This window comes from Strigops habroptila, chromosome 2 (assembly GCF_004027225.2).
Source record: "Strigops habroptila isolate Jane chromosome 2, bStrHab1.2.pri, whole genome shotgun sequence".
In the NCBI taxonomy this organism is placed as follows: Eukaryota; Metazoa; Chordata; class Aves; order Psittaciformes; family Psittacidae; genus Strigops; species Strigops habroptila.
Genome location: NC_044278.2, coordinates 113,026,325 through 113,047,586, shown reverse-complemented (window position 1 = coordinate 113,047,586; position 21,262 = coordinate 113,026,325). Strand labels below are relative to the sequence as shown.

The 21,262-nt window shown below is 40.5% G+C and overlaps 1 protein-coding gene across 8 annotated transcripts in view; it reads left to right on the top strand.

Annotated features, from left to right (window-relative positions):
* FAT3 (FAT atypical cadherin 3) overlaps nt 1-21,262 on the top strand; it is a 409,819-nt gene that overhangs the window by 323,997 nt on the left and 64,560 nt on the right. For all 8 annotated transcript variants that reach the window (XM_030476635.1, XM_030476640.1, XM_030476638.1 and 5 more), the window contains 4 exons: nt 1,465-5,538; nt 12,668-12,864; nt 13,851-14,004; nt 15,945-16,178. In XM_030476635.1, coding sequence (XP_030332495.1) covers nt 1,465-5,538; nt 12,668-12,864; nt 13,851-14,004; nt 15,945-16,178 — 4,659 coding nt within the window. The remainder of the gene's footprint in view (nt 1-1,464; nt 5,539-12,667; nt 12,865-13,850; nt 14,005-15,944; nt 16,179-21,262) is intronic.

Sequence of the window (21,262 nt, the reverse complement as noted above, 5' to 3'; positions counted from 1 at the left end):
TTATATTAACACACATTGACAAAATAACTGCAGCAACATTTGTAGTGTCTGTGAATGTGACAGATTAGTGTGATCTTTATGAGAGTTTGTAGCTCTGGCAGAGTCTCAGCTCCTTAGTGAATAGCACAATCTTTGTTTTAGTTAGTAGAGTAAACTTTACTGATATGAAAGGATGGATATAAATAGAAAGGCATTACCAGTCATATACTGAACTACATACAGTAGTATGTAGCTTAAATTAGCCTCCAACCCCCAGAATTTACAACAGATAGTGAATTATATCTTATAAATAGTGTGCATTTAGATTTCCATGTGTTTGGCATTCCAGCTATGATTTTCACAGGTGCTGTGCTCTGTGCACAGCACCTGTAACAATCACCATTAAAAGAAATCTCTTGTGTATCAGCAGTTACCTGAGACATATTTCTCTCCAGGTCATGGATGGATGCTTGACTATAGATTGGAAGCAATTCTAGATTTTAAAATGTAAATTACAATAGCAGGAACACATTATAATTATTGGAATCGCTGTAGCTCAGTACATGCTGATTGTATTTACGATCAAATTCAGAGAAAGAGTCTGTATGCTTATACATGCCATAGACACATGCAGCAGCTTATGCTTTAGGCAGCCACACAAGGAACTAGCAAAATACAGATTGACTAATAAAGGTGATCTCTGATTTCAGGATAAGGATACATATCAGAAGTTTTGAATCTGTCTTGCTGAAGAAGAGGTTGGCAAAAAGACTAAAAAGAAAAAAAGACCCCAAACAAGGTCTTTGATCCAAACTCCCTGTTTTCACCTTTATGCAGTCAGTGATATCCCCGCTTTCATGTTATAACAGACACATGACATTTTCTGCTAAATCTCATTCATCCTCCTCAGAGATCATATGATAAACCTTTGTGCCACAAGATACTTGAATCTCTTTCCTATGCTATTTGCTCTGGTTTATTTTTCTAAATGCCACTTTAACCTTCTTATATTCAGTTCTTTGAGTCTTGAACTACTGTATTCTTCTCTACAGTTGCTTAATATCCACTTCAATTAAGTGCCTGAGTTGTTAACCATTTGTCATGTAATTGGCTTGTTAGCTTCTGATCTAGTTTCTTTGCCTTAGGTGTACATGTATTTGACTAATTCCCATAATTTAGGAATGTTTTTTCCCACTTCAGTAGGAGAAATGTACATGCGGTAGTTGCTCAGATGTTGATATTCAGGATCAAGATACAGGTAGCAGCACCTGAGATTCTGAAGGTTTAAACACCTGTACCATGTACTGAGTTACTTGATTTTCAGAAAAGGCTGGAAAGGCTTTTAGAACTATTTTACGTTGGGTTTTTGTTGTCCGTCCTTTTTTTCGATAACTGCCTTTAACAAATTGCAGCTGATTGCTCCTGGTTTAAAATACTATCAAGTACATTTACATTTCTAATTTGCTTCCAATATTTGTGTTTTAGGAAATACAGGAAACACATTCAAGATTGAACCAGTTTTAGGCATCATCACACTACTGAAGGAGCCAGACTTAACCACAATGGGACAGTTTGTTTTATCAGTCAAAGTGGCCGATCAAGGTTCTCCACCACTATCTGCAACAGCAATTGTGCGGATATCTGTGACAATGGCAGATAATTCCCACCCCAAGTTCACTCTCAAAGAATACCAAGCAGAGGTTAATGAAAATGTGGATATCGGTACTTCTGTCATCTCTCTTTCTGCAATCAGTCAGTCCACGTTAGTTTATGAGGTTAAAGATGGGAATGTGGATGGAGTCTTCACTATAAACCCGTATTCTGGAGTGATCACCAGTCAAAAGGCCCTTGATTATGAACGTGCTTCCTTCTATCAGCTCATCATACAGGCAACAAATATGGCAGGCATGGCATCAAATGCCACTGTGAACATTCAGATTGTGGATGAAAATGATAACCCACCAGTTTTTCTGTTCTCTCAGTATTCGGGCAGCATAAGTGAAGCTGCTCCTGTAAATAGCATAGTCCGGAGTGCAAGTAATAGTCCTCTTGTGATACGTGCCACTGATGCTGACAGCAACCAGAATGCTTTGCTTGTCTACCAGATTGTTGAATCTACTGCAAAAAAGTATTTCACAGTAGATTCCAGCACAGGTGCAATCAGAACAATTGCAAATTTAGATCATGAAACAATAGCCCACTTCCACTTCCACGTGCATGTCAGAGACAGTGGGAATCCCCAGCTTACAGCAGAGAGCCCAGTTGAAGTGACCATTGAGGTAACTGATGTCAATGACAACCCACCAGTCTTCAGCCAGGCTGTATTTGAGACAGTCTTGCTCCTGCCCACTTATGTTGGTGTTGAGGTTCTCAAAGTCAAGGCTACAGACCCAGATTCAGAGATCCCTCCTGAACTAACATATAGTCTGATTGAAGGCAATATGGAACATTTTTCAATTGATTCAAGCACAGGGGTACTCACCATCAAAAACAATAGCCTCTCCAAAGACCATTATATGCTAATAGTAAGAGTATCTGATGGGAAATTTTATAGCACTGCTATGGTGACAATAATGGTCAAAGAAGCCATGGATAGTGGGCTACATTTCACACAGAATTTTTATTCCACTTCTATCTCAGAAAACAGCACCAATATCACAAAGATCGCTGTGGTGAATGCTGTTGGTAACCGCCTCAATGAGCCTTTGAAATACAGTATATTAAACCCGGGCAACAAGTTTAAAATAAAATCCACCTCAGGAGTCATTCAGACAACTGGCATCCCCTTCGACCGAGAGGAACAAGAGCTGTATGAATTGGTGGTGGAAGCAAGCCGTGAACTAGATCACATTCGTGTCGCTCGAGTGGTGGTGAGGGTTTACATTGAGGACATAAATGACAATGCCCCGGTGTTCATAGGGCTTCCATATTATGCTGCTGTGCAAGTCGATGCTGAGCCTGGTACCATGATATATAGAGTGACAGCTATTGATAAAGATAAGGCTGAAAATGGTGAGGTGTCATATCTTCTGAAGGAAGACTATGGACATTTTGAAATTGATAGAGGATCTGGTAGTGTCACTTTAAAAGAAGCCTTCAATTCTGATTTGTCTAATATAGAGTATTTGGTTGTCATTCTCGCAAAAGATGGAGGTAACCCATCGTTGTCCGCTTCAGTTGAGCTCCCCATTACTATTGTGAATAAAGCAATGCCTGTATTTGACAAGCCCTTCTATACAGCTTCTGTGAATGAAGATGTAGAAATGCACACACCAATTTTAAGTATAAATGCAACCAGTCCAGAAGGTCAGGGTATAATTTATATCATTGTCGATGGAGATCCCTACAACCAGTTTAATATCGACTTTGATACTGGAGTTCTGAGTGTCATCAGCCCACTGGACTATGAAATAAATTCTCTTTTCAAGCTGATGGTGCGAGCCAGTGATGCCCTCACTGGTGCTCGAGCTGAGGTCACTGTGGACTTGATCATTAATGATGTTAACGATAATCCTCCAGTTTTTGATCAGACAGCTTATAATGCTACTTTGTCTGAAGCATCTTTGATTGGGACTCCTGTACTGCAAGTTGTTGCTATTGATGCTGACTCTGACAATAACAAGATTGTACAGTATCAGATAGTCCAGGACACCTTTAACAGCACAGATTATTTCCATATAGACAGCAGCAGTGGCCTAATTCTGACAGCCCGCATGTTGGACCATGAACTCGTACAGCAGTGCAGCTTGAAAGTCCGAGCAACTGATAATGGGTTCCCACCACTAAGCAGTGAGGTTCTTGTTAGTATCTCAATAACAGATATGAATGACAACCCTCCAGTTTTTAACCAGTTAATATATGAATCATATGTGAGCGAACTGGCACCTCGGGGTCATTTTGTGACTTGCGTCCAAGCCTCTGATGCTGACAGCTCTGATTTTGACAGACTGGAGTACAGCATCCTATCAGGAAATGATCGGACCAGTTTTATTATGGACAGCAAGAGTGGCGTTATCACCCTTTCCAACCATCGCAAACAGAGAATGGAGCCCATGTACAGCTTAAACGTCTCTGTGTCAGATGGCCTGTTCACTAGCACAGCTCAGGTGCACATACAGATCCTTGGGGCCAACCTCTACAGTCCTGTGTTTTCACAGAGCGTTTATGTTGCCGAGGTTAGAGAAAACGCTGCTCCTGGAACTAAGGTAATCCATGTGAAAGCAACAGATGGGGATTCAGGTGTATATGGCCAGATAAGCTACTCCATAATAAATGACTTTGCCAAGGACCGATTTTTAGTTGACAGCAATGGGCAGATTCTGACAACCGAGAGGTTAGACCGGGAAAACCCGCTGGAGAGTGATATTGGTATATTTTTGAGAGCCCTCGATGGAGGTGGCAGGACTACGTTTTGCACTGTGAGAGTGATAGTAGTGGATGAGAATGACAACGCTCCTCAATTTATGACGGTCGAATATAGAGCAAGTGTCAAAGCAGATGTTGGGAAAGGTTACTTGGTGACCCAAGTGCAAGCAGTAGATCCAGATGATGGAGCCAATTCTAGAATTACCTATTCTCTGTATAGTGAAGCTTCTGTTTCAGTAGCTGATCTGCTTGAAATAGATCCAGATAATGGATGGATGGTCACCAAGGGTAGCTTTAATCAGCTGAAAAACACAGTTCTGTCATTCTTCGTCAAAGCAGTTGACGGTGGCATTCCTGTAAAGCATTCCCTCATTCCCGTCTATATCCATGTTTTACCCCCAGAAATTATTTTGCCTTCTTTTTCTCAACCCCAGTATTCTTTTACCATAGCAGAAGACACCCTCATAGGTAGTACCATTGACATTCTGCATGTGTTGCCTAATCAGGGTGCTTTGTATAGCACAGTTAATGGTGAGCTGACTGAAAACAACAAAGATGGGGTTTTCATCATAGAACAAGACACGGGGCTCATAAAACTGGATAAGAGACTTGACCACGAGACAAATCCTGCTTTTCACTTCAAAGTTGCAGCCACCATTCAATTAGACAGAGTAGACATCGTGTTGACTGTGGATGTGGAGGTTAAGGTATTGGATGTAAATGACAACAAGCCCATGTTTGAAACCGCTAGCTATGATGCTATAATAATGGAAGGAATGCCTATAGGAACAAAACTCATGCAAGTTAAAGCAGTTGATGCAGACTCAAGTGCCAATGGGCAGGTCACCTATACTCTTGCAGTGGAATCAGAGCTGGAGAAGATCACAGAAGCATTCACCATTGATAGCAACAGTGGCTGGATCAGCACACTGAAGGATCTGGACCACGAAAAGGATCCTGCTTTCACGTTTGCTGTGGTGGCCTCAGATCTGGGGGAGGCTTTGTCCTTGTCATCAACCACCTTGGTCTCAGTTACTGTGACAGATATAAATGATAACGCACCCATCTTTGAGCATGATGTGTATAGAGGGTCAGTGAAGGAGAGTGACCCTCCAGGGGAAGTCGTGGCTGTTCTCAGCACCTGGGATGAAGACACGTCTGATGTCAACCGGCAGGTTAGCTACCATATTACAGGTAAGAAATTGCTTGCATGCTTTCTTCCCAGAGCAAGCTTTACTGAAGAACTGTGCCTGTGTCCGGTTTTAGGTGACCATTTAGCAGGGTTTCAGCTAAATTATCACTGTGAATCAGAGAATTCCATACCTCTCTGATGTATTTCATTTATTTATTTATTTTTAATTTGGACCGAATTTGCAGCAACTTGCAAGGCTGAAAAGAGGGAAAGGGCGTGAGTGTGTGTCTGTCTATGTTATGCTCTATTTTCCAAGATTAATGATTCATGATTTGCTGCAGTGCAATGTAGTGTGACCCATCAACCCATCATAATTGATGTGTCAGCTTGGAAACCATCATGACTTAATGTTTCAACCAAAATACTATTATTGTCGGGGGAAGGGAGAGGAATGAATTTTACATTGGAAGGAGTGGGGGCATAGGGTGTCTTTTCTTACCAGCACAGATTTCTGGCCAGGGAAATAGTGATCCACTTAGAAGCACTAGTCAGCTGCCGTGCATTGTTATACACAGCACAGCACAAGGCAATTTTGATTACATGATGAACGTATTTTTCAAAGTGTGGTAACATTGCTCTTTCCTAGTGTGCTATATTTATTATCATGCTTTTCTCCTAGATTCAGACTGGTTTTTGTGTATGTTATGAGTGATGAGGTGCCGCAGTTATTTTTCTACCTACAGTTTGCATTGTCCAATAGATTATATTAGGAAACAATTTTTTTACTCCCTCCAACCTTCACAATCCGAGAGCTACTATTAATTACCTAGTAATAACCAGATTATTGAAGAAATTCACATTTTTCTTACTGGATGGAATTAGAATTACACAAGACTGCATGTAGGAAGCAGGCTATGGGCAAAAATGACTGAACTAATAGGATGACAGTTCATATATTTAGCTCTGGAGAACAAGGCTCCTATCCTTTTGTTAGCTATCAGATTGGAAATGGCTGTGGGATGGTGTGTAGGGAGAGGTCTGATATTCCAGTTAGCCATAGATTGCCCATGTCACACATCAGAAGTAGCATCATTTCAAAGCAACCATTCTGACTGTTTATTTGAAAGTCTGGGATCAGTTTAAAGGTTTGCAAAGACTATGTATTTATAGTGTGATGTGTTGTAGGATATTAGAAGTAGAGACAAAAATAGTCTTGTGGATAAAGCACAGGATTTGGAGGCTTTAGGCAAGGTGCATTAGCTGCCAGTGCCTCAGTTCTCACATATCTAAAAGTAAACAAATAGTGCCTCATCCTAGAGATTTGGTAGTATTTGAAGGAGTTAGGAATCCTGGTATAGAAAGTACTATAAAAAATGCAAACCCTTCATGTTCATAACAAGGTGTACCATGATCATTAGCCAAAGGTAATATTTTTCTCTTTATTCTGAAACCTTTCAGTCATAACGAATTATGCTTTTATTTACATAATCATGTTTTCTTCACATCCCTGTGCTGTAATTTAGCAAAAACTGGACTTTTTAATAGTAGGTGTCACGTGACTCAAAAATGAGATCATTTTGTACCTTAATTTCTATCAGAGTTCAAAATATGTTAGATATTTTGCTGGTATTTTAGTTTCTGAAAACATTAGATGTCAAAGCTCAAAACTTTCTCTAATGCCTTCTGCACAGTTACTAAAGTGTGTGAGCTCAGACATTCCACTGTCTTTGAATATATCCTTTGAATTTGGGGACACAAGGAGAGAAATTAGGTTCTTTTGATTAAAATGTCAAAACATATTAAAGTATAGTTTCACTAACGAAATAGTCTATTCACACTTTACCTGAAGTTGAGCTCAGGAACTGCTCTTGAATATTTCATGGAATCAGATTAGCAAGATGATTATTCAAATGCTGTGGCTTTCTGAAGGCATTTTGTACCTTAGAAATTTCTGTGAATAGGATAAACTCAGAGGAAAAACAGGACAATGACAAAAAAGGAGAAGAAAATAAATTATGAGACTGACGTGTGGATCCATTAAAAAAAAAGAGCTTTGTGCAAATGCACCTGCAGAAAAGTAGCACACAGAAGATGGAAAAAAATCATCATTTAGGAGATGAAAGAAAGAAACATTCTGGGTCAGAGGTGATCACTGAAAAGTCCTTTGCATTCTTTTGAGAAACACACTTACTGCAGTCTTCTGGTCAACTTTGGAAAGATGTAGATGCATTCTGGTGGATAAATATGTTCTAGTTTTAACTCCTTCAGTTTAGGATTGGTTTCCATGATTACAGTCAAGTAGTTGCCATTTTCAAATCCAACTTCATCTGTATTTGATAGTAGTGGTGGGGGGAAAATTTGCACTTACCCTTTGTTATTTGTAGTTTGATAGCAGCTGCAGATGTTCACAAAGCAAAAGCACTATATATAAATCTTAATAGAAAATCAATAGGAGGTGCAGATGACATAAATGCACTTAGAGAGCACAGTAGTTTTCTTTTGAAGGCTCATTTGGGGTCATTGCCTGTATCATTTGAGGCATATTGGCTAAAACCAGGGCTCCGCTGATGTTTTGCTGGGATAGCCAGTCTAGACCCAGCCACATATTCCTGTGCTTTAACAGTGGTAAACTGGGAAAAGCCATCAGAAAAATGTCAGTTGCTAAGACTTTGGTACCATAAAGTATTTTGTATTCCTCAGTGATGTTAATTAGGCTTCATCAAGCACATAAATCTAGGGACAGACAATAGCGTTTAAGCTTGGTTCAGCTGAATACAAGGAAGATAGTGTGTTTTGGAAGAAAGAACTGGTATTGTACACAATAGGTTTTTTGCTGGGTTGATTGTCCTATATGAATAAAGTGATGGTTTTGTTTCTTTTTATTCTGTATTTGAAATCCTGGAGTTCTGGACTTGTGCTGTAGGCTGAAGAAGAGTGTGTACAATTTTATGATAGCAAAGCTAAAAGCATTGGGTTTATCCTTTTGGCAGCTCAGTAAACATGCAACATCTGAAACTGGGAGTGGTGGATAAACCTACTGGGTTTATGTAATGCAAATTGGGAATTGAAAGTACCTAAATAAATGCATAAATGTAAGAGAGAAACTAAATGAATAAGTTAGTATATATTCAGTTCACTGTCCCAGATCGGGACATTGCAGTGAAAACTGATAGCGTTGGCTTCTAGTTTTCAGTTCCCTTGTAGCTGTTATAATTCCCTCTGTGTGTGCTTTAGTAATGATGTGTGTCAGGATTTGTTTATTTTGGATCACTATGTCTCTGCATTTCATTTGTATCTGGCTGTTTTCTTTCTTTACTTAAACTTGAGCTTGATTTGGCTTTGTACTATTTGCTGACTAGGGAGGGAGGGCGAGCATTATTTAAACTTCAAGTAACAAAAGATAAAAGATAATGCTGATTCTTTTAGCCTCAAAGCCTTTCTAAAAAGTTACTGGAGTGTTTTTTTGTAGCCAGCACTTCTCTGTTGTGACATTCAAAGCAGAGCATAAGAAAACTGCCAAAAGATTTTAAAGAATCCATTAATACATGGAGTCAGGAGGTTTCCATTTAGAAAAGCTACATTATTCAGAGCGAAAAACTAATTAATTAGAACGCCCCTAGGAAACTGAATCTGCTTACATATATTAGTGAAAAAGTTAATTAATCACTGCAGAATGAGATCTGCATCAAGACATATGTGTAAGTGCTAGAAAATGGTTCCCTGGGCCACAGTGTGGATTTTTTTGCCTTTCTGAGTTTTTTAAGAGTATTTCCTTAATGGTATTTTAGTGTTTACATCTCCTTATTTCTGTTACACTTTATAGTACAACTTCCACCTTTGTCTTTCATCAGCAAAGTATATAGCCAGTCCTGAGAAGCAAAAAATAAAATAGAGAGGTAGCGCTAATGAATAACGCATGCAGATAAAACTGTAACACATTTGCTGCTTATCGCACAGGTTTATTGGTCATTCAAATGGATCCTTTCTAGTGGAGTAAAAGGGTGGAAAAAGAGATCCCAAGGACCCTTTTTTTATACATATTCTCCAAATTCCTATGTATGATTTTAAAAGCCATTCCAATAACAACAAAGCAACGGTGATTTTAAAATTGCTCCAAGCTGGTGTTACTGCCAACTATAAAAGACACCAGCTGATTTTAATTAGATTTTACCTTTCCTCTTTTCTTAGCAATGGGATATCCATACCTTGAGTGTATTGCTTCATAGTTATTCGTGACAGTTAGTCATTTCCTTTTACAAAAGGACTAATATGCAGGAAAGCACTGATTGATATCACAAAGCTAAATAAGAATATTTAAGACCATTTGTATTAATGGTTTACAACATTAAACTCACTATGACAAGATTACAGCCTTTTATAAAAGAGAGTTAAGCTTTTTTATGCTGGCATTGAACTGAATAGAGAGAATTTAATGTCAGTCAGCAGGGCTCTACCTTCTTTGAAGTCACGTTAAGGCTCAGCTCAATGGACAGATTCTCACTGCCTTGGACTGCATTCAGATTTGGCCTGTAGTGCACATCGACACAATGTGAAACCCTCTGTAGGAGAAATGTGTGTTTATATCACACAACAGACTAAACCAGGTTTAACCGAGTCCTCTGATGATTATTGCAGAATATTGTAGAAGTCAGTGGGAAAATTCGGACCTGCTTGGTATTGTGATCACAAAATAAAACCAGGTTTGATATATTAGTTTTATGCTTGATATGATTAAAGAGTCTTTTATAATTAGAATGCCTATCTGAACACATTCCGGAAACTTACTAATCACAATGTGCTTTTTTGACACAGTTACAGATAGCACAAATGGTGACACTTAACAAGAAAAATTTGCACAGCCTGTCTCAACTGACTTAGTTTTCATATTAATAGAAAATAGTGCATCTTGTCACTGGTAGCTAGTGAAGAAGGCATAGATTAGCCTGTGACCTCATTTCTGGTTTTTGATGTAGAAAGAATTAGACTTTCTTGCTTGGTTTTTAAGATCAGTTTCAAGTTCAGATCTTTTCTGCCTTTTTTAGTTAAAAGGTCCCTGGGAACTGACAGAATTGTGACAGCAAAAGCAACAACAGTAAATGACACCTAATCGCTTGACAGCAGAGGAAGCTCAAATAAATCCAGCTTTGGATTTATTTTTAAATACTTATTTATTCAAACATTCAACACAAGAATTAAAGAAGAAGGTTTAAGAACCTGGTCTTTCCATTGAGCTTGGATAGATTCTATGACACATGTCAGAACCCTGAACAAGTTTTTAAGCAAAAGTACACTAGAATGCATTGCGTTCTTGATCTTGTTACAAGAAAGAATAAGCATTCCCTTAATATTTTTATACCACTTTTAAACATGAGAAACATGGAAAGTAGTTCTCAGATTGCATTTCTGCATGGGAGAGCACAAGAGAGCTTAATAAGATGGGGAAAGAGCTAGTAGTGGGCTAGCTGGAATTAAAGTTCACCCAGTGGAGCAGTGTGATGTTTTATTCTATGTTCTGTTTCTATACCACAGGAGTTTGCTATGACTATAGTGGTCTAAATTATTAAATGTGCAGGTATGTTTTTACAGACCCAGGTTATGTTTGTTGCTGGACACAGAATACTGGGTAGTTGGCTTTACTGGCTTTGGCTGGGGTAGAACTAATTTCCTTCGTAGCAGCTGGTATGGGACAATGTTTTGGTTTTGTGATCAAAACAGCATTGATTCCACAGGGATGTTTTAGTTGCTGCTGAGCAGTGCTTGCACAGAGTCAAGGCCTTTCCTGCTCCTCACCTCACCCCACCAGTGAGTAGATTTGGGGTGCACAAGGAGTTGGGAGGGGTCACAGCCAGGACAGCTGACCCCAACTGACTCAGGAGATATCTCATACTGTATGACATCATGGGCAGCAATAAAAGCAGGGGAAGAAGAAGGAAGGGAGGGACATTCGTAGTGATAGCATTTTGTCTTCCCAAGTAACTGTTGCGGGTGATAGAGCCCTGCATTCCTCAAGATAGCTGAACATCTGCCATGAATTCCTTGTTTTGCTTTGCTTGCACACACGGCTTTTGCTTTACCCATTAAACCAACTTTATCTCAACCCACAACTTTCTGCAATTTTTCCATTCCAGTTCTCTCCCCCTTCCCACTGGAGGTGGAAATGAACAAGCAACCATGTGGGGCTTAGCTGCCTACTGGGGTTAAGCCACATTAAACATTGGTTTAAAAGGTTTTCCTGTCTGATCTGACAGGGGGTTGAGATTGGGCTCAGAGAAATGTGATTGAAGGTGATTTCTTCATGGAGCAGGCAGCGAACTGTACTGTTTCAGATGAAAGAGTAAACTATTAGAAACATTAACTGTGCCTGCCTTGATTATTGTACCCTTCTGTATATGACATGTCCCTCCTTCCTTCCTTTGGATGATACGGACCAAAACTTTCCCTCTCCCAACCTGCTTTTTTCACCAGGCAAGTTAATGATGTGGAAGAGCAGCATTGCCAGGTTCAGTGTCAGTGTTACAGCACAATATAAAGCTGTCCTGCTTCATCTCCTGCACTCCTTTCACCAGCTTTCACTCTCGGTTACATTTGATCTAATTCTACTGCTTATCTTCCAGCTGCTCCTCAAATGACCTCTTGTTAGGACTATTTAATACTAATGTGTCTTCCTGTGTCATGTAAACTTTTTTTAAAACTAGAATTTTAATGAGCAGAACAGCACAGCTGTATGATAAAGCTTTCATTAGAGGATTCCTTAATAGAACCCACTTCCAGTCCTTGATTGCATAATCAACAGCTAATGAAATTGTCTTGGTAACAAGAGCTACGGTGTATTACATCCTCTCCCGAGACTAAGTGGAAAGACAATTGTACCAGCCTGAGAGGACTATTGATTATTCACAGTTTGAATTTGATTGCCCTTACGGGGAACTAAACAAGAGATCATCTTCAGCTCTGCTAAATGCATTCTGTTTCCACTGAAAGTTATTGGTTCACTTTCATACGAGGCATTCGGGGTGCAATAAACACAGGGAGTGTAATCTTATTACAGATTTCCTGAGCCTGCGAGTTTGAAAGCACCGATCACTGTAAAACAAATCACAGCTGCTTACTTCAGGTCCTCTATGATGTTTAAACTAGGTGGGAGCTCCGATGGGACACCCAGCCCATTGCGTGTTGCTTGCCTCATTGCAGGAGGGAATCCCAAAGGGAAGTTCGCTCTGGGACTGGTTCAGAATGAGTGGAAAGTTTATGTTAAAAGGCCCCTAGATCGGGAAGAGCAAGACGTTTATTACCTGAACATCACCGCCACGGATGGCCTCTTTGTAACCCAAGCTGCTGTGGAAGTGACCGTCACTGACGTTAATGATAACAATCCAGTTTGTGAGCAGGTGAGTTAGCAACACCCATGGCAACTAGCTGTTGTATTGAAAGCGATGGTTTTCCTATGGGTGTCCCTGCTATTTACAGGTATTCACAGGTGGTGCCTATTTTCATCCTTAAGGTCTTAGTTGAAGAATCCAGAGTGAGCTGCAAGATACAGCAGTCCTGTAAAGCCAAGACTGAAATAGAATGGTCTAATAAAGCTGGCAAAGGAGTCTTGTCCACAGGAGCCTGAGCTGGCTTTAGAAAAAAATGAAGCATTGAGAGGTGACACCGGGCAGCCACTCTTCCCCTGCAGAAAAGATGTGCTTTCCCTTCACAACCAATATGGAAATGTCTGCAATCTAGTTTAAGTCCAGCCTTCCTGAACCTGGCAGATGCCAGAGACCTGATGGAAGAGGCAGAATATAGTTTGCTCTCATGTTGTCTGTGTGCATGCAGTGTGGCCTGACCACAGCTTATTCTGTGGAAGGAACAGATATTACTGCAATAGAAAGGTCTTTGTGAGAGAAAAAACACGATGAAACCCTTAACAGTACTGCTCACAATATGTTTTATATATGTGTGTGTGTATATCCTCATATGATTCCCATCACTACATTATCACTGATAGACAACTGTCATTTCAAGCACCACTCTGGGGAATCACAAACTTTACCTCCCCCAAATACTGCTGGGTGAGGTGATAAAAACAGTTCCCTTTGGTAGCACACTCATCAAAGTTTCCATTTCGTGGATGTTGATAAAACAAATGGAAGACAGAAAATGAGACTGCATTTAACACTTAAGACAAGCCTTTTTAAGAGTCATAATTTGGCATTGGCTTTGTGACACCTCAGAGCTTAACGGCGGTAATTTGAATTTCTAGGAAAGGGTTATGTAAAGAAAAACTGTTTCCTATGTAGAAAGATGCATTACAGAGAGTTTAAATAAAGTTTGTGCAGAGACTATAAAATACTGTTGCAGCATGGCTTACATTTGTTTTTGTCTCTAGGTTGCGTACACAGCACTGTTTCCTGAAGACATTCCATCAAACAAAGTCATTCTTAAAATCAGTGCTAAAGATGCTGACATTGGCTCCAATGGTGAAATTCGCTATTCTCTCTATGGTCCTGGGAACAGTAAATTTTTATTAGATCCAGAAAATGGTAAGAACACAACTGAATGTTTCTGATTAGTCTTCTTAATCCCTCACGATCAGTGGGTGCTAGTTTCCTTAACTAGAGTTAGGCTACACATTGCCAGCTCATATCCAGCTTTTCATCTGCCAGTACTACCAAGTCCTTCTTGTCAGGGCTGCTCTCAATCCCTTCATCCCACAGCCTTTATCGGTACTAGGGTTTGCCCCAACCCAGGTGCACTTGGTCTTGTTGAACCTCATGAGGTTCACATGGACCCACTTCTCGAGCTTGTGCATGTCCCTCTGAATGGCATTCCATCCCTCAAGCGTGTCAACTGCACCATTCAGCTTGGTGTCTGCAAACTTGCTGAGGGTGCACTCAATAGCACTGTCTGTGTCATCGATGAAGATATTAAAAAGTACTCATCCAAATACGGACCCCTGAGGGACACCACTGATCACTCATCTCCGTGTGGACATGGAACTGTTGACCACTACTCTCTGACTGTGGCCATCCAACTAATTCCTCACCCACTGAACAGTCCACACATCAAATCTGTAGCTCTGCAATTTAGAGAGAAGGATGTTTGGGAGGTACTTTTTCAAAGGCCTTATACAGAAGCCCATATAGATGGCATCTGTAGCTTTTCCCTTGTCCACTGATGTAGTCACTCCATCATAGAATGCCACTAGGTTGTTCAGGCAAGACTTGCCCTTGGTGAAGCCATGCTGGCTATCTTGAATCATGTCTCTGTCCTCCATCTATCTGTCCTAGAATTTTTTTGGTGCAAAAAGATGGGAAGATGCTGACATGGTGCTCCTTCAACTTTAGACTTCACTTCTTCCACCTTGGTCTATATATATTGGTATTTAAGCCCTGTAAAAAAAGTTATTCATTTTATACATTTATTTTTGGGGAGAAAGGATATCAGTAACGAATTTGTGGGCACAGTTCTTGTACATTTGGCAGTTGGTCTGGAAAAATATACTGATCTCAACAAAGATCTAGATTTTATGGTTGTTATGAAGTAAAGCTAAATAAAATCATTTTCCTGTGAATAAAAATCCCACCCCTCTGTTATTCTTAGGAATTTGTTTTCCATAATGATAGACTTAAGTCCTTCTCTGTGCAATGCCTCCTCCGCCTGACTAGCAGGAGGCAGGACCTGCTATTTCTGTAGTGTTACCGATGAAAGAGGAGGTGTTTGGAGATCTATGCAGTGTGTGGAAGGGGAAGTATTGCCTTCTTCAAGAACAAATTTTGTATTTAACTGCAAATTACACCTTTTACAAAATTAACCCAAAACTTATCTTCTGACTAGTACTGCCTGTTTGTTGATGTGACAAAGTTTGGCAGTTGTTATCTGTGCAGTGGAAAATGGATCGATATAAAGCTGTCACAGTCTGAATAAGATGGATTTTTGTTGCTATTAATGTTTTTTATGATACCTGTCGCTGTATGAGAGAATAAGAAGTTCGTTTCAAACGAGGTGCCAGAGGTGCCTACAGGAATTCAGATCTGGTTGGACATTGCTTTGTGGGGAGAAGAGAGGAGGGCGTTGATGTTATTTTTGAACAGTAGCATTAGAAAACTTCAGAGTTCATTATGGCTACTGTCACCAGATTCAGGATATTTCTGTGCCGAGGACTCTATAAATCTTGAGAGTAATAGAAAGACAGTCTTGGAAAAACATGGTGGTATTCATACAGGTGAAGGTGTAGGCTGTCGAAGGCCACCATGAGTGGCTTGTCATCCCTGTGCTCATATTGGCAGCTCACTTTGTTGGGTAAAGAGAGTGAGAAGTGACACTGCTGTGAGTTTTTAATCCATTCATTGGAATAAGCAAGGTGATTATTTTTTTCTCTTTCTTACTCCTGTGAAATACATATTTTTGAGATACTCACACTATCTAGAATTAGTGGTGCTGCTACAGTAGTTATGATGCTGCTGCTTCTAATCAATTTTAGGTGAGCTGAAATCCTTGGCCCCTCTCGACCGAGAGAAAATCCCTGCATACAACTTGGTTGCCAGAGCCACAGATGGTGGTGGCAGGTTTTGCCAATCAGAAATCCATCTTATTTTGGAAGATGTTAATGATAACCCACCAGTGTTTTCATCTGATCACTACACCGCGTGTGTCTATGAGAATACAGCCACTAAAGCTTTGCTAACAAGAGTCCAAGCCACTGATCCTGATGTTGGTAAGTGGGTAACGCTGTGAACAATAATTGATGTTCAGGAAAGCTCTGTGGGTTGATGGAGTTGCAATTATATTGCAGATTATATTTTTTATTGCTGCCTTTCCTTATTCTTTCATCCTTTTCTGCATCCTCCCCATTTCTCTCCTATTTCTTTACTTCAAAATGTTCGTGGCTGAGCTTAACATAATGGTGTTACAAACAGAAAAGCATCGTAGCTGCCACAGAAGCATGTAGTCTTTTATTGTCTTGATGGGTGATAGCTATGATTAGGGGCAAATGGTAGTTTTGGGGGTAAATTCCAACTTTTTTCCACCAGTGGTCTCATCTCTTTTCTTGAGCCATGATTTTGAATACCCATGCCTCTATTTATGCAAATAATATAGTTATGTGCCATAGGCACCTATACCTGATTAATCACAGCTTTTCTAGAATCTTATACCGCTATAACTCCCATTTGTTCCAGCTGGTTAACTTAGCATAAAACTATTGTTGTACACTGTGAATGTACGTTATAAATGTTCTGGTTATTTAACTGTGCATTCTTTTAAAGTGTGATAGTTTATTATATGAGGACCTTAACCTTGAAATCTGGGCCCAATTATAAATATTTAAAGGGGGAGGTTTTTTGCATAACACAGTGGCAAAACCTACTGCATATCAGATGGGGATTTTTAGCACATTCGCTTCAGTTGGAATAAATAAATCCCATAGTTTATTTTTTCTTCCTGTGGTTTTGGAGATGTTTTGTAAAAGCTGTGGCCTGAATAACTTCACGTGAAAAGCAGACCTTTCACTGAATGAAAAAATATTTCATGTTAAATATTTCATGTCCTCTTTTTTTAAGTACAATGCATGCTGGGTGTCTCAGTTGTTACTAAGGCTGATAATGTAAATATACAGAATCAGTAAAGGAGCAGCAAGCATTCATTAACGTATCTATGAAAAGCTGCATTATGCGTCTTGGTTGAAAAATCAAATTTAAAATTATGATACTGTCCTGCAGTGAGAAGCCAATTACTGGTAGTAAACTACTGAACAGTGTGAAGACCCAGTGGTGTTGTTTTCCACTGTTGCCTTAATTACCATTCTTCTCATAGGTGAGATGACATTCAGGGAGAGAGGGGATACAGAAAGAATTGGAATAAAAAGTTGTCAGTAAAAGTTCTTGCTACCAACTGTACATAATAAGATGGTTAACAATGAAAAAGAATTAAAACAGAATTAAAATAACATGAGCTAATGGCTACATCTTCCTTCTTAAACTAAGTAAGTTAAAGGGATGCATGTGATGAATGGGAAGGAGCTCTGTACTTCCTTAATGATTAGACATGAAAATCAAGCAAGACATTGTATCATATGAAAGTGACTTTGGTCTCTAAAATTGGATTTTATATTAATTATTGTTCTGTTTGTTGGTCCATACTAAAATCACTGATTCCCCATTGCTGCATATTGAATGAGTTCAGGTAGTGTACTGTTCCCATCAGAGAGAAAACTGTATTATTGATATTCCCAATGGGCTATGATATTCCCGTAAGGTTTTGTGGAGCATTATTCTGAAAACATCAGTGGAGCCAATAATTGTCTTACAAATCAATTTTTAACATTCAGGAGAAATTTTACAATCAGTCTTAGAATCTGCCACCTTCTGCTTTGGACTTTGAAGAGCCATGTGCGGTAAGGACAGGAGTATGTATAGAAGCCATTGAGATAAAACTTGAGAGAAGTCGATTTGTGGTCTGCAACTAAACACGATTTAACATAAAACTGAATGTTTTGTGTTTAGATGCTGTTGGATAGTTAAGACAATTAACAGGAAAATAGTGTTATATCTGCCTTGTGCCTTTGATATCTCATGAAATTCCTGAAGAATTTCAGGACTGGAACATAAATTGGTGTTTAATATGTTTGTAATTTGGATACATGCTTAGAAACTAGCTGTGCCAGATGGAGATACTGAAGGAGATATGTGATTCTTCTTCACAGTATTCAACAGAAGGAAATGGCTTTAACTGTAGTAGCACACAAGATCATTTAACATAACCTCTCCATGTAGCTAGGTATCTCAAATTAAATGATCACATGAAGGAGAGAGAATGTACATATATCCCTTTGTTAACACGTATTAGTAATTTTAATATAAACCAAACATAGAATCCCAGACTGGTTTGGATTGGAAGGGACCTTAAAGATCGTCTAGTTCCAAACCCCCTGCCACGGGCAGGGTCACCTACCACTAGACCAGGTTGCTCCAAGCCCCGTCCGACCTGGCCTTGAATACTGTCAGGGATGGGGCAGCCACAGCTTCTCTGGGCACCCTGTTCTTTCTCCCACCCTGCTTCCATTAGAAATTCTTGATATTTCCACAAGATAATATTTCCTGCTAGCTCATCACCATCAGGATTGGAAATGTACAAACTAAGAAATATAAGGAAATTGCTGGTTTTACAGTTTTTTAGAGAAGTTCGCAGGATTTTCCACCTCCCACTGTCTTCAAATCAAAGTGCCAAATTACTCCATCCTTTTCAAATTAAGGCATGAGATGAGTTTGAGTGAATGCTGAGGTGTAATTATCTGAGCAAACTCATCAGACAACTGCAACATCAGCCCCTTTTGAAAGAATTGGGGTTGTGCTAGAGCAGTAGCACTGAGAAGACCTATATGGGACTTTGTGGCTTGCACGACATTAAAAAATTGATAAACTTCAAACTAAACCTGAAGCCCAAACCTGAGCTGCAGGTGCATATTCATTTCCAGTGCTGCTCGTGGTTTCTGCATGCACAGTGTTGTGGTCTCGCTCACAGAATACAAGAATGAATGACAACATAGCACAGGCTCAGCAGTACTTTAAGTGATGGTTAAGTGCTGACTTACTTCCAGCTGCTTTGCCTTGCAAATGACCTCCATACTCAGGCCTATTTCCATGATGACTGATGGTGTACTCTACCAAAGGCAGGAGCATTCACCGTACTAAATGTGAACAGTGCGTCATCTGTCCTTCTGCAGTCCTCTTCATCACCACTGGGGCATTGGCATTTCTACACTATCCACATTTGCCATCAGTTTAGTGACTTCACTGACCTATTGATTTTTTCTGGGTTTATGATGAATATAGAGTTCTAATTTTGCTCAAAGAAGGACCGACCTTGTCAGCCAGCTCTGTCTTGCCTGCCACGGCTGCCTTCCAGCCTCTACGTTATCCTATAAAGCCATGGCTGGTACCAACATGTGCAGGTCCTCTCCCATTCCCTGCACAGCCAACCAGTATAGATGGACTAGGTTGTCTTGGAGCCACCACCTTGTATTGCATGCAGCCAGTGTGCAAGAAAACACAGGCATGTAGGAAGACAAAAATTGGCAGGAGTTGCCTTTGATTTCAGAGAGTTCCCTGCTGTGCACAGACCTCCCTGCTCTGTCCTCAGCTATCCTTTATTCCGTTGCTGCTTCTCCAGCCCTGGGCCCATACAAGTATATTGCAGAGGAGGTGTGGTGACATGCAGCCTGCAAGGAGCCAGCTGGTACTAAGGATATGTCTGGCAAGCCAGATCTAGGAGTATCTCAGAGACTGATCTGATTATTCCTTCAATAGCAGTCACACCCCGAACAGCAAAGGCCTGCGCCTGTTCCCTTGCCCAGTCAGGGCATCCTTCTTTGCAAGCTACCCTGTTCTTTGAAGTAGTTTTGTCCATGCCTTGTATCTGTCACAGTTCACGGTCCACTTCCCAACAGGAACGATGTGTTCCCCTGCCCCATTTCTGCAGATTGCACAAACAGCAAATGAGTCAGGAAGGGCCCTCGCTGTGGGGCTGAAGGTGAGGACCACAGTGCTGTGCATGGTGACAAGGCAGAGGTGATGCACTTTGGATGGCCTTGCTAGAAACGTGTCTCCTGGGCTTGTGGATACAGAGATGTGATGCTGCAGGGTTCACACAGTCACAGAATGGTTGCAGCTGGATGGGACCTCTGGAAAGTCATCTTGTCCAACGACCCTGCTCAAGCAGGGCCACGTACAGCAGGTTATCTAGGACTGTGTCCAAATGGCTTTTGGATATATGCCCTGAGTGCTGTGCAGTGTGGGCATCCCAGAGGCCCTCTGAATAACTAGAGACCTGCACTGTGGATACTGTGGATACAGACAAAAGCATAGCATCCTCACCATGACCTGGTGACTGGCAGAGCAGTGCAGACAGGCAGCAAACCCGCCCTCTCTGACTGCCAGTTCTTCCCAAGCTGGACATAATTCAGAGAAGAATCACTGTCAGACAAGATTTTGCAGAAACTGTAGTCTGGGGAAATATTCTCCCATATCTAATAGCAGATTTAATAGCATTGAGTAAAGCAACCTAGAAAAATAAGCAGTGTGTTACTTTTGTCAAAGCTTTTTGTCACTTTTGTGCAAGGATGCCCAGAATTACAGCTTCCCAGCTTCTGCTGTAGCCTCACAGCAGCATGAGAACGGTGTGAGGTTTATTTGCCAGTTAAAAAAAAAACCCTATTCAGCTAGTTTGGGGGCGGAGAGGTTTGAATGGTGACCCTGGTTTTCTGTTCTTTGTTCTCTGTTTTTGGAGCTTTGGTACTTAGGTGGTGTGAGGGAAAAAAAAAAGGGTGTTGAAAGTTTAAGTCAGGGAGCCAGGATAAGACGTGAGGCTCTCGTACAGATAAGTTTATCCAGCCAGGTTATACAGGTCAGTTGTGGTTGAATTGGTTGTGTTTTTTAAAGAGTTGCATAGAGTTAAATATTATTTGGACCAAGATTTGTGAGAAGGATTCTGTAATCGTCTGATTAGTGCATTTGTGTTTAATGTGGAGAGTTTAAATCAGTCAAGCCTCGAATCAGTCTGGTTCTTGGTGTGGGGAGCTAATTACTCACATCTTTGCACAAAGTGGTGGAGCTGCAGTGGAAGGGACTCAGCCCTTCTGGAGAAGCTGTTTGTCCTTCTCACTAGCAGTCATCTGCTCCCTAACTCCTCCAAGAAGTACAGGGGAGCAAACTGTGACCCATCATAGGCTGCTGGTGAGCAGCTGGGCAACCTGGCAAATGTGGGGAAGGAGCGCTATTTTCCTTCAGCTTCTGATGGAAATTT